The sequence below is a fragment of the Labeo rohita genome, chromosome 24, assembly GCF_022985175.1.
Source record: "Labeo rohita strain BAU-BD-2019 chromosome 24, IGBB_LRoh.1.0, whole genome shotgun sequence".
Taxonomy (NCBI): Eukaryota; Metazoa; Chordata; class Actinopteri; order Cypriniformes; family Cyprinidae; genus Labeo; species Labeo rohita.
In genome coordinates, this window is record NC_066892.1 from 22,601,906 (window position 1) to 22,616,390 (window position 14,485).

Sequence of the window (14,485 nt, forward strand, 5' to 3'; positions counted from 1 at the left end):
ACTCATATTAATGTTCAAACAACATGTAAAACTGAACTTAGCATCCAATGACCCCTTTAAAATGTGCAAAACCTTGCTAGGACTCTTCTTCTGGTCAGTCATCTCACTTTACAGCAATAAGCAAGTGTTTTCTGTTTCTGTTCAAGTTTCTGGACAGCCTTGATTTCCGAGGTACAGCTGAGGTCAAAAGTTTCAGAATCTGCAAAATCATTTTTTCAAATCATTTTACCAAAATAAAAGGGATCATACAAACTCCATGTTATTGTTTATTTAGTACTGACATGAATAACATATTTCACATAAAAGATGTTTACATATAATCTACAAGAGAAAATAATAGTAATGTTTAAAAAAATATGACCTTGTTCAAAAGTTTACATCCCCTTGATTCTTAATACCATGTTCTTAACTGAATGACCCACAGGTGTGTTTTTTTGTTTAGTGATAGAGTCCCTTGTTTGTCCTGAACAGTTAAACTGCCTGCTGTTCTTCAGAAAAATCCTTCAGGTTCCACAAATTCTTTGGTTTTTCAGCACTTTTGTGTATTTGAACTCTTTCCAACAATTACTGTATGATTTTGAGATTCATCTTTTCACACTGAGGACAACTTAAGTTCATATGCAGCTATTACAGAAGGTTCATTGAAGGACAAGCCATGCATTAAGAGGTGGGGGGGGTGAAAACTTTTGAACATCACAGTAAATGTAACTTAAGTTGTTTTCTGGAAAACATGCAACTATCTTCTGTAGCCTCTGAAGGGCAGTACTAAATGAAAAAAAATATGATATTTATGTAAAAAAAAAAAAAAAAGTACACATCAACATTCTGTTTAAAAGTTTTCACCCGCCAATTTTTAATGCCATTCAATAAACAATAACATGCATTTTGGGTAGAATAATTAACATTTTGCAGTTTCTGAAAGGGAGATGTAAACTTTTGACCTCAACTGTATCTCCCTGATTAGGTTTGTTGCTTTTGCAACTGAATCAAACACAGCTGCTGCAAAGTCAGCAAAAGTGGCAGAAAATTGTCGCATTTCAGTAGGTTTGCACATGAATCTGTACAATTTTTAGACTCTAATAGTCACACTCTTAGTACAGGTTGTGTTGTATTGATTTCTGCAGTAGTACTGGTTGTGTAGTTAGCCAAAATAATGTTCCTGTCAAAAGAGAAGCTTACTGAAGTGTCCAGGGCCAGTTTCCTGAAGAGCCCCAAAGCAGCAGTTCCGCTTACTGGAATGTGTTGTCATTGGAGCTGCGTGAAGAGATTTTCTGTGCTCCAAAACCTGGGGAGCTGCATTGCTGTCCACATTAGCAACGACTTCCTAAGGGGCCACTTAAGATTTATTCTTGTATTCTTTTAGCTGATTTTCAGTTATACAGTATATGCGCATGAGCTATCCCAACTTGCTCCTGGAGGGCCACTTTCCAGCAGAGTTTAGCCCTAGCCCTAATTAAACACACCTGAACCAGTTGATCAACATCTTCAGGATCTTGGAACGCACAGGCAAGTGTTGGAGCAGGAAAATGGCCTTCCAGGAAACATGCAATGCTACCATGAAACCAAAAGAAAGGTATCTTGGAAGGCAGTAATACAGTCTATATAGCTAGTTAACTAAGTTTTTGGGGTTGAACTTTTGTCTGGTGCAATATTACCAAGAATGAGAGCACAGCACAGGAGAGCACAAGACAAGCTACCAAACTCCACATATGCCCTCTCTGAACTGTGTGTGTGGTTGTCTAGACACAGGTGTTGAACTTTCAAGAATTCCTGCAGCATGTATCCCAGACGGGAGAGGAAAACTGATAATTCCAGCAGATTTCCTGCAGAATTCTGGCTAGAGATTACATTCTCAGCAGAAGAGATCCCATAAAACCCCAATACAATACTGATAGCCATGGTAACCTCTCAGTGCCGTGACCATCCATTCCAGATGAAAGCCTGTCTGAGATTGTTTCCATAACGACTGCTTGGCATGAGCTGCTATACTGCATTTTCCCATGGTGGTTTTTATAGCTGTTTGTCAGCATCCGTTCCTAGTAAACGGTTGCTTCCTTCAACCCTGACCATAAAACTAGGTGCTATGACTTCCTTTTTTATACAAAAATATTAGTGCCATGTTTATTTATTGTAGAGGTTTAGATATCGTTTTTCCATGAGGGAAACAATGATGAACTACCATCTTTTTCAGATGTTGATAAATGTTTTAAAGGATATCCTGCAGTACAACACAGTGCAGCTTAAATTTAGATGATGAACCATGTGTCACATATTTTCTGTAGAAAATGTGCTTATGTGGATTAATTATGTGTCCACGTAAGCACATTTTCTACATAAAATAATATTTGGCGCTCTTGATCTACTCTCAGAAGTATTTTCTGACAATTCATATTACTAAATATTAAAAACATTGAAATAATGTGCTGTATCTATGGTTACAGTAACTGACTGATGAAATTCTGCTGACATTTGTGGTATTATTTCATTCTTTTAGCATGACAGCCTGCTACATGTGCTTGCTCTTACACTTTTTCTCTCACTCACACGTTGCAACTTACATCTACATACATCACTGCTGTTCATTTTAGCTAATTAAGTAAATAAACAGTTTGTCCTTCATTCTAATTAATGAAGTATTTGGTAAGTACTACTTTTACAATTGTTGTCTTCCTGCCAAAATTAATTAATTTTTACTTACCCACAAGCTTGGATGTTGCATAACTGCAAAGGGCTTTTATGAACTGAATTTATTATTAGGGCTTGAGGCTTCCCATTGGAAATCTATAACAGAAGCAAACAATAAAATTTATAATATAAACAATCGAAATATACTTACTTTAAGAAGTGTATGTGTCTTGTGTGTTACTTGCTTTAAAATACCATTTTCTAGTACACAGTGTTCTGTTCAATAAGTGATTAATGTCACCTCCAAAAAGAATCAAGCTAAATGACTTGCTTTTCTGGAGACAAGACGTCCAGAACACATTACAAATAACCCTGCCAGTTCATAAACATCTACAGCACAACAACCAAATGTTTATTGGCTGTTAAATTTGTAAAATCGTTATGGAGGTTTTCCCTCAAGACTGACTCATTCTGTTCCTCTTGTACACAGTAAAAGTTTAAGGGTAACATATTCTCTCTGCAGTGCCTCTAAGTTGCAGAACATCTAAGCTGCTTTTAGGCCTCTTCATGGATCTTCATGGACTTGTAATGGATCTTCATGGACTGTAAACCTACTATGTTTTTTAAGGCATAAAAGAGTTTAAAAATAGGTTGCCAGGTAGTTTTGATGTTAGTTATTGCATGATTGTTTGACCAGGGAAAGACCAAAGTTTGTCTCAAGACAAAGACAAAACTAGGAATATAAATATAATGTAATGTTTCTAATGATGTGACAAGTAAATGTTCATTTGTGCACATATGTTTGCATCTTATTTTAGCCTGCAAAATAATTCATAATATGTAACTGTAATTATAAAATAGTAATACTGTGTTGCAAAAATATTACACAGAAAAATTGTCATTTTACTGAAAACAAGATGTAGGAAATAAATGGAACAATTCGTAGGCAGCTTACTCTGACCTGGTTTCTGGTTATATGAGAATGTGTTATTCATACCACAATACTAAATAATTGTGTCTTTTTAGAAATGTTATAGTATATATTCCCTTAAAAGAGGGATCTCCTCATGTTAAATGGACATGTTAAATCATGTCAGGCAGTCTGACAAATATGTTTTCAATATTACTGGGATATATAAAAACATTTAATAATCTGTAAACATTTCACAGAATCCTTTCTAAATTAAAGGGTTAGTTCACCCAAAAATAAAAATTCAAGGTCAAACCCGTAAGAATTTTGTTCATCTTCGGAACATAAATTAAGATATTTTTGATGAATTCCGAGAGGTCTCTGACTCTCCCATAGACAGCAAGGGTACTACCATGTTTAAGGCTCAAAAAAGTACCAAGATAATCAACAAAGTAGTCCATGTGTCATCAGTGGTTCAACTGTAATTTTAACCAATATAAATGATTTAATAAAATTTTATTGTGCACAAAGAAAATAAAAATAACGACTTTATTCCACATTTTCTTCTCTAATGTGTCAGTTCAAGTCACTGACTTTTTGCGACAGGTGGGATTCAGCTTATGCACCTCCCATTCATTCCTATGGTATCCAGAAATGGCCACTGAGGGTCGCACAACTCTGACTGAAATTTAGTGACATCAAGGCTGTAATATTATTGGTTATTAAGGGACACGTGATCCAAGTTAGCCGTTACGCTTTCTCCAATAGTAAGTAATACAGACCCTCTCATCTCCCTATAGTCAGAAAATCTCTGGTTTACATTCAGAGAAAAATGCACGCTGTTTGAAAGCACCGCCACACGCATGCGTCAGGGTAATCTCATGAATGTGCGTCCGGAACTGGCACAGTAGAGGCGAAACTGTGGAATCAAGTCATTAATTTTTGTTTTCTTTGTGCACAAAAAGTATTCTCGTAGCTTCGTAAAATTACAGTTGAACCATTGATGTTGCATGAACTACTCTGTCAATCATCTTGGTACTTTTCTGAGCCTTGAACATGGTAGTACCTTTGCTTTCAATGGGAGAGTCAGACACCTCTCGGATTTCATCAAAAACATTTTAATTTGTGTTCCGAAGATGAACAAAGACCTTACGGGTTTGAAACAACATGAGGGTGAGTAATTAATGACAGAATTTTCATTTTTGAGTGAACTAACCCTTTAATATGCATCATATGCACCATACTTGATGGAAACTGATAGACTTTAGAAAAATTATTAGAAAAATAGAAAAATATTGACTAAGGCCTAATCCTTTTCTGATAGTAATTCTGATTTTGCAAATGGCAAAATGAACCACACGCTTAGGCCTACAGTATGTGATGCAATTGTTTACTAGAGCAGTGGTTCTCAAACCTGTCCTGGGTACCACCAACCACCGCACATTTTGTATGTCTCCTTAATAGGCCACACCCTGTTCAAGTGTTGCAGACTCTACTTATGAACTGATGAGTTGAATCAGGTGTGTTAAATGACGGAGACATACAAAATATGCAGTGGTTGGGGGTTGTTTACTCTGTGAAGATGATAAAGCCCATCCATAATGTTCACAAGTGGTCCACAAATTAGTTACTTAGTTATTAATTTATACAAAAATTAAAATTTGCTTCCAGCCAAAATACGAATCCATAATCCATAATCCATAACCAGTAAAAAGCACATTCTTTTCACATTTAATATGGACAGACTGGAGTGTGAAATCCCATTAATTGAAGAAGATCCACTGGATAGAAATTGATGTGATGGTTATTTCTCTACATCTTGGATGGCCTGAGGGTGAGTACGTTTTTAAGCAAATTCAGTTTTTTGGGCAAACTATTGCTTTAAGCTGTTGGGAACAGACAGAGTAGTTCTAGTCATATTTGGGTCTAAGAAGACTAAATGAGCTTAAAATGACCAGACAAATTAAATTATATCATTTAATAGTGCACTTCTGTGCTTGTGACCATAACTACATATAAAAAAAATGACAAAATAAAGGCTATACATTACATGTGTTTTTCTTAATTAGTATAGGTAGTTACAGATTATTACATGTTACATGTTGGCTTATGTTGGCTTCACTTAAGAGGGCAGAGTGCATTAAAAAGCAGAGGAGAATGAAAGAAAGCCAGCACTCGAGATTCCTAAAAGACCCTTTCGAGGTTGCAAGAGATTTTCTTGAAGAGAACAAGAGTGGATCATTGGCAGTGGAATAAGAAAACCTTAAAGAGTATATAAAACAAGCAGTTCGTTGACACAGGCAGTCATCATCCCCTCTGGTCTCCTGGTTAAGTCCCACAACCAGCTGCTCCAACCACGTCTTTTGAGATAGCACTGAGCGAGGTGGTTAAGATAGTTAGAAAGTCAAGGTCAAGCTCTGCCCCTGGGTCAAATGGCAACCCGTACAAGCATGAAGACAGTAATCTAGAAGCAACAGCGGTGTATCTCACATCTGAATGTGAAAGTGACGCTTTTCTTCTCAGTGATCATCAAGTTTCCAACCAAATTCCTCCATGATAACAATTAGTCAGTTACAAGTGGTCAGAAGGCAGGACTCCCAGGTTTTTCAGGGTGTTCAGAGCATGGAGCATTAATCTTGGGACCAGATCCAATCCACTAAAAGGGACAAGAAGGATCTCCATGTTGTCTGGCTGGATTTGGAAAATGCCTATGGCTCTGTCCCACATTGACTGTGCCCTGGACTTCTTCCACATGTATGCAGGTGTTATTAACATCATTCAAAGCTATTTTGCGGATTTGAAGATCTGCCATTCACTATGTAACTACACAACCAGCTGGCAGAAACTTGGCAGGGGAATAGCTATGGGTGGTTCAGTTTCCTCCATTCTATTCATTGCAGCCTTTGAGATCATCCTGATTGGAGAAAGGACCATGGAACACGAAATAGTGCAGGACTTCGGTTGCCTCCCCTCCGATGCTTGATGGATGATGTCACAATCCTTTTCCAGACCGCGGCTTGCACAGCATGGCTCATCAAGAGACTGGACGAGCTGCTGAGCTGGGCCAGGATGAGAATCAAGTGGGCCAAGTCCCGCAGTCTCTCAATCCACAAGAGTATGAGAGTGGATACACTTTCTTTCCAAGTGGCAAGGGAAAGAATTTCAGTATTACAGTATTACAGTATTCCAGCATTACAGTCACCACCCAGCTGGTAAATACAAACTTTGATGCTACCAGTTCACTCCCTTCCAATGTGTGATGTGGCCACTGAAGATGTGTGAAATAACAGCAACAACAGTGGCAAGGCTGGAATGCTATTTCCAAGCTCTTCAGTTCCCACTAAAGAGGATCTCACCTGGGTACAGACTGGAGAAGACCAGGATGGCACTCAAGTTTAGACAATCAATTGACCATTTTGTACAAAATACTGGTGCAAAGGTTGAGAATGGCAGAAAGTGGAAGGCTGAGGACTGCATCTACAGTGTCATCACCAGCCTGAAGCACCGAGAGTTAGTTGGAAGAATCCATCAGGGTCTCGGCTGGAGTGAGCGATGGAATTCGGCTCAAAAGCATCAACAAAGGAGCAGAAAAAGCTAGTGGTCAAAGAAGTGATGAGACTGGAAAAGGAAAGATTTCTTGTGAAATCTGTTGGTCAAGGTCAACAAGACCATTGGACAAAGTGGGCCGACATCCTGCCAAGGTCAGTCAGCTGGAGCGACCTTTGGAGAATTCCCCAAGCCAGGTTAGGTTTTATTATCAGAGCAACTTCTGTAACACTTCCTAGCCCAGTTAACCTGGCACAGTGATTTTGGGGTGAAGAGAACTGCAGCTCAGGGAACCCTCCACCACATCCTGTGTGGGTACAAAATTGCTTTGGTGCAGGGTCGCTACAGGTGGCATCTTGACCAGGTGCTAAGGAAGCTTGCAGAATGCACAGAAAGAACAAGGGTCTTAAGGCCAGGACACACCAAGCCAACTTCAATGAACTAGCAGTGACGAATGCAGTCGGTGTTGTCGTCTTGCGTCGGCAGCGTCTGGTCCAAAAAGCAGCGCTTGAACACGCTGCTCAGACTACAGCCGGCTGCAAATTAGCATGTGCGAAATGAGAGGAATTAACTGTCTATATCAGCAGCTATCAATAGTATATATTTATCATTCAGAAGGAGAAACCGAAACAAGGATATTCAAGATATACGCAGATATACAAAATGTAAACAAAGCAGTGCTTGCTTACCATTTTGAATATCAGTTATGTTGACAAATTTCTTCATTTTAAGTGGCCCATGTTGCTATGAAAATATTTGCATATTAAAATGCTTGGGTAAGATCATGTAACATTAGAACAGCCTTCAGTCTGCGCTGCATTCATTTACTTACTTGTTTTCATTACTTTTGCTTTAATTCTCAAGCACAGACTCACTTAACATGTCAATGGCCGACCATCGGTTTGGTGTGTCCCAGACTTTAAGAGTCAGCCTGTCCAATTTGTAAGAGCAGGTCAGGCAGTAGAGAAATGCCCTCCTAAGCACAAGGCTTGAATCCTGACCTGTGGCAGGGACTGGTCATTACGATCGTGGTAGCGGAATGCCAGGGAAAATGATGGAAAGCAACAGCTTACCCAGCAGAGATAGGTTGCTGTGGTTTGGTTGCCCAGTCGACCAGCTGATTCCTGAGGGACATCAGCTCTGGCAAGGTCAGGAAGGCCGTAAAAGACCTTGCCGAAGAAGCAGAGAAAGGAACCTTTAAGCTATGATTGAGAAGGAATGATAAGAGCTGGGGTGCAGAAAAACCTCAAGGCATAAGGACCTGAGATTCGACTTGAGACGTAAGGACCGGCAGAGAGACGTCCCCGTTCCCTGCCCCACCACCCTGAGATGTTCTGTAACTGAAGGGTGGCTCCCAAATGATGACCCTGTGGCTGGTAATTAATTTGGCACTGGTGAAACTGTGCCTGGCAGTAATACCCAGCAGATCTTACCATCAACCTGGTTCTAACTGTATATATAACGTAACTGAATGTTAAAAGTGGCGTTGCCTTTGATATCCCACAATCCTGTGCATTCTATCCTGTGATGGTTGAGCAAAAAAAATTAAGATGGTGTCTTAGTTGCATTTGGTGGTCAGTTTGTGTTTAAATGCATGTTTCTAAAATTTGTTTGTATTTTTGATGTTATTTCTAGCAAGAAATCAGTATTATAGTAATTAAATATTCTCTAGTTATTACCAAGGGTCGTTCTATTTTGTTGTAGATCATTGAACCGTTACGCTGTCTCAGAAGCATGACTGAAATGAGTTTTGTGAGGTGCCCTCTTGTGCAAATACTGCCTGCAAAAGTCACTGCCAGATAAGGCAGCGAGGCAGCAAGTCAGCTGCCTAGGTTTTCGGACAACCCATGTCTGTGCAAACAGGGTGCATGGAGGTATGCAAATACAGTGAGGGAAAAAATTATTTGATCCCATGCTAATTTTGTACATTTACCCACTGACAAACAAATGATCAGTCTATAATTGTAATATAATTTTAATGGTAGGTTTATTTGAATAGTGAGAGACAGAATAACAACAAAAAAGACAATGCATTTAAAAAAAAAAAAAAAGTTGATTTGCATTTTGAATGAGTGAAGTATTTGACTCCTTCACAAAATATGACTTAGTAATATTTTGCTACTTAGCAAAACCCTTGTTGGCAATCACAGAAGTCAGATTTTTCTTGTAGGACGCCACCAGGTTTGCACACATCTCAGGAGAGATTTTGTCCCACTCTTCTTTGCAGATCCTCTCCAAGTCATTTAGGTTTCGAGGCTGATGTTTGGCAACTCAAACCTTCAGCTCCCTCCACAGATTTTCTTTGGGATTAAGGTCTGGAGACTGGCTAGGCCACTCCATGTGCTTCTTCTTGAGCCACTCCTTTGTTGCCTTGGCCATGTGTTTTGGGTCATTGTCATGCTGGAATACCCATCCACGACCCATTTTCAATGCTCTGGCCCTGACAGGACATGGCCCCATCCATTGTCCCTTTGATGCGGTGCAGTTGTCCTGTCCCCTTAAGCAGAAAAACACCCCCAAAAGCATAATGTTTCCACCTCCATGTTTGACAGTGAGGATGGTGTTCTTGGGGTCACAGGCAGCATTCCTCCTCCTCCAAACACGATTTGATGCCAAAAAGCTTGATTTTGGTTTCATCTGACCGCAACACTTTCACCCCGTTCTCCTCTGAATCATTCAGATGTTCACTGGCAAACCAAACTTCAGATGGGCATGTACATGTGCTTTCTTGAGCAGGGGGACCTTGTGGGCGCTACAGGATTTTTAATCCTTCACGCCATAGTGTGTTACCAATTGCATTCTTGGTGTCTGTGGTCCCAGCTGCCTTGAGATCATTGACAAGATCCTCCCATGTTCTGCACTGATTCCTCACCGCTCTCATAATCATTGAAACTCCACAAGGTGAGATCTTGCATGGAGCCCAGACCGAAGGAGATTGACAGTTATGTTGTGTTTCTTTCATTTGCAAATAATCGCACCAACTGTTGTCACCTTCTCACCAAGCTGCTTGGCAATAGTCTTGTAGCCCATTCAAGCCTTGTGTACGCCTACAATCTTGTCCCTGACATTCTTGGACAGCTCTTTGGTCTTGGCCATGGTGGAGAGTTTGGAATCTGATTGATTGATTGCTTCTGTGGAAAGGTGTCTTTTATACAGGTAACAAGCTTAAAGAGAGTGCTCCTAATCCAGGTTCTTACCTGTGTAAAAGACACCTGGGAGCCAGAAATCTTGCTGATGGATAGGGGATCAAATACTTATTTCACTCATTAAAATGCAAATCAATTTTGAAATGCGTTTTTCTGGCTGAACCAAATAAATTGTATGTAATATAAACATAAGAATTCAATGGCTCTTGATACAAGTAAATGGTGTTTTATATGCATTTTTTGCACTTAAAATTACGTTGTGTTAATTTTTGTCGAGAAAACAAGTTTCTCCAACAAATAAATAAATAAATAAAAAATGCATGGCTCTTATCAGCCGCCGTACACCGGTGCCCCGGATGCGCAACGTAGATGAAGGGAGCCTGCGCAGACCACAAATCTACAGAGTATACGGCTCGTTTTCACAGTGCTTCTGATTGCTGTTCAGATATTGTACAGATCAGCTCTGTCTGCTAGCTGCTCACTCACTCACACACAAACTCACAGCTCCGTTTCATTCACAGGCCTGCTCAGTTGTGAACATGACGCCGTTTTTAACGGGTTTTATTTATTTGGCGCTTTTGTGTAGTAGGATACGCTGTGATAATGACACAGAAGAGGATGAGCACGCCAAACACACATACACGGTGGAGATGTTCAATGATGCCGTCTCTACTGCTCCACACTTCGTCATGTTCTTCGCGCCCTGGTAAATCTGAACACCTTCATCAAATATGTTCTTTATATTGCGTTATATATAAAATGGTAAATGTATTGAGATCATGCCGTTATACTGGTTCTTGGTTGAACTGCTGCGATGTTTTAAGTGACTCCTTTAACTCCGTTAGCCACTTTAATTTACAGAGACCTTCATTATAAAGTCTATTTTGGATGAATGGATGTTAAGTTTCTAATGCACGCTCATATAAAGGTACCAAGTGCAGCTTTTTAACATTGGAGTGTTGATAGTAGATTTTGCTAAAAAGTTTAAATTCCTGCAGTCATAAAGTTTTAGTGTACGTGGCAGAGCATGAACTGCCATGACATCAGACATCACTTCCTCATCCTCTTTAAAAAAAAAAAAAAAAAGAAAAAAAAAAGAAAAAAGTACAAGGGTCTTTTAAACATATGCATTGATAATACTAGGGTTATTTTTATGTATTCATGTTACTATGTTAAACCAAGGTAATACAAGGGGATGTCAACAAAAACAATTACCACAGTTCTATCTGTGCAGTGGTGTTATCATGTTATTTTTTTTACAGTATTATTGATGGTTGAATCAAAACCGCCACATTACTTAATCTGACAAAGCAAGGAAACAGAAACAATCTAGAAGTGATTCTAAACCACTAAATATTATTCCTGAGTTACACACACCATCATAATCTTTGATTTAAAACTGTTTATTCTTATTATATTTTATTGTACTTTATTGTATATTCTACTTATAAGTTATAAAACTGTTAGTTTTATGTTGAGAGTGATTCTCTAAGGCAGATTTTTACCTGACCAGTGAACTTGTAGTACTTTGGTTAGTTGTGGTCATTGCTTTTTTATTTTGTGAAACATTTGTAATATGTGAGGGAATAATAGCTTAATAAAGTAATAAATAATAAAAATGTTTGAATGTGTTTGTGGTGTGCAGGTGTGGTCACTGTCAGAGGCTGCAGGGGACGTGGAACGAACTGGCAGATAAATATAACAACATGGAAGCTCCTCCAGTGTATGTTGTTAAAGTCGACTGCACAAAGGACACAAAGTTTTGTTCCAGTGAACATGGGATCCGTGGATACCCAACGTAAGCATTATTTCTTTGTTAGTATTGTATGTAGCAAAAAAAAAAAAAAAAAGTAAGATGTTTTGCAGAATGACAGTTTAAACATTTTCTTTGCCTGATTTATAATCACCTGACAGTCATGTGCATAAGGTAAATATTATATGTGGTCGGATTAATAATTGACTGACTGTGTCTTTGTTTTACAGTCTGAAGTTGTTTAAACCTGATCAGGAGGCTGTAAAGTATCAGGGTCCGAGAGACTTGCAGGCCCTGGAGAGCTGGATGCTGAAAACCCTGCAGGAGGAACCTGAAGTAAGATCATAAATGGCTAAAATATTTGAAACGTATTCTTATGCTGGCTTTTTTTGTAGTATTTGTATTAGTATTTGCAGTATTTGTGCAGTATATGAACAAGGTGTAATTCTAAAATGTCACAATATTACAGCACTCTTCTTATTTTTTCTTTCCCCATCTCACCCCAGGAACCCCAGACTGAACCTGAGCCTCCCAAAGTCCCTGAACCCAAACAGGGCCTGTATGAACTCACAGCCACAAACTTCAAATCACACATCGCTAAAGGTACAACATCCTTTAACAATATTATATTAAAATAATTTAAATTGCATCATATAATGTTTTACACTATTATGATACCACTATGTTGTATCAGCATGGGTACAACATTATTTAGAAGAGAATTTGCATTTGTGCCTTTAAATTTCATCAGGTTCTCTAAAGCTCTCTATATTTGTTAAGTTACAAATTTGATAATCTGGAAAGTGAAGCATTCAAACAAAATTCAGTACTTCACTGCTGGCCTGCACACATGGATGCAGTCAAGGAAAATGGCTAAAAAAACAACATGAGAAATAATACAATATTTTATGTGAACACATTAACTTCTATCTCCAAAGCTGCTCTGAGAGTCAATTCACCTGCTTTTCACAGTTTCATTTGAGAAAATGAAATCGTCAAAAATACACTGAAACTGAAAGAAAACCTAAAAGACCTTAACGACACGAAACACATGAAAATAAATGTCCGGTATAACTTGGAAAATAAATTATGATGGAAATGTATTACTGTTGTAAAATATATTATATTAAAATAGATTAATACAATTTAATAATAATAATTTAAGGAATTGTATACAACCAAGATATTCTTCATCAATTTATAGATATACAGTGCTGTTGTGCAGCATCTTATTTGACAAAAAATAAAAATATGTTTTGTTTTTAGTTAATTATATTTTGTTTCATTACATTTTAAATGATTGATTAAATTGTTTAAGATTTATTCATTCATTTAATTTCACACCACATTTTTTATGATGAATTTGTATTGAATAATAAAACACAGAATCCAGAGGAAAAAAAATGGTAAGAACTTAAAATAACACATAATGGTGCCCTAAATTACTAAAACTCTGTCGAATTTAATTGTGAACGAAGACAATATCTTTACATTAATTTTCAAGGTCTAACAAACATGTTTACATAAATGGTAAATTAAAGGAGAAGTCCACTTCCAGAACAGTAATTTACAGATAATGTACTCACCCACTTGTCATCCAAGATGTTCATGTCTTTCTTTCTTCAGTCGTAAAGAAATTGTTTTTTGAGGGAACACATTTCAGGATTTTTCCTCATATAATGGACTTATGTGGTCCCCCGAGTTTGAACTTCCAAAATGCGGTTTAAATGCGGCTTTTTATTTTGCAAGTTTGATTACATACAATGATCATTAATAAAATGGTATGAATCCCCTGGCTGCTGAACCTAAAAAATGTATGTAAATAAAAATAAAAACATTGTGTGGCAGTAAAAGATAAGAACTCCTGAATTTCCACACAGTTTCATTGAGCTCTCATCAGGATTTTAACTAGGGTTCAGTTATTCTCATAATGTTCTCTCTATGACAATAACTTTGGCAGCAGAGGTGAATTATGGTCTTGGCTTTGTTACAGTTTCAGCCCTTTTCTCAAACACCCTTTTAATGTTACATGTTCCGTCCGTTAGCCAAATAAATGATTCCTGTTTGGAGGAGAGGCAGGAAATGATGCTCTGGCATTGACAGAACTGTTTATTTTTCCCACCTTCAGATGTTGGAAGCACATGTTAATGATGTTGCTTAGCCCTAATAGGGTGCTCACAACATTTTTCTTATACATCATCTTTTATTGTACACATCATGCTAAATTAACATATTTCCACATTTTAGGACTGTACTGTGTATACATAATTCACACAGTTTGTGACGTTTCTTATAACATCTTATGGTTGTGGGTGGCATGACTGTTGAGTAGTTTAGCTGCGAGATGACACTGTAAATTTGCTTCTCTTCATGCATAAATGTGCAGCCTGCAACACCACATTTTCTACTTGAGACATGGATTCTTGTTGCATTTTCTGCAGGTTCTCACTTTGTGAAGTTTTATGCACCGTGGTGTGGGCACTGCAAAGCCATGGCTTCAACATG

General features: G+C 38.2%; 1 protein-coding gene across 1 annotated transcript in view; it reads left to right on the forward strand.

The window, feature by feature from the left end:
* Positions 1 to 10,654: 10,654 nt before the first annotated feature.
* Positions 10,655 to 14,485, forward strand: part of txndc5 (thioredoxin domain containing 5) — a 9,770-nt gene continuing 5,939 nt past the window's right edge. The window contains exons 1-5 of the mRNA XM_051098129.1: positions 10,655 to 10,933; positions 11,873 to 12,025; positions 12,211 to 12,316; positions 12,487 to 12,583; positions 14,422 to 14,485. The exon at positions 14,422 to 14,485 is cut by the window's right edge and continues 52 nt beyond it. Coding sequence (XP_050954086.1) covers positions 10,767 to 10,933; positions 11,873 to 12,025; positions 12,211 to 12,316; positions 12,487 to 12,583; positions 14,422 to 14,485 — 587 coding nt within the window. The 5' untranslated portion in view covers positions 10,655 to 10,766. The remainder of the gene's footprint in view (positions 10,934 to 11,872; positions 12,026 to 12,210; positions 12,317 to 12,486; positions 12,584 to 14,421) is intronic.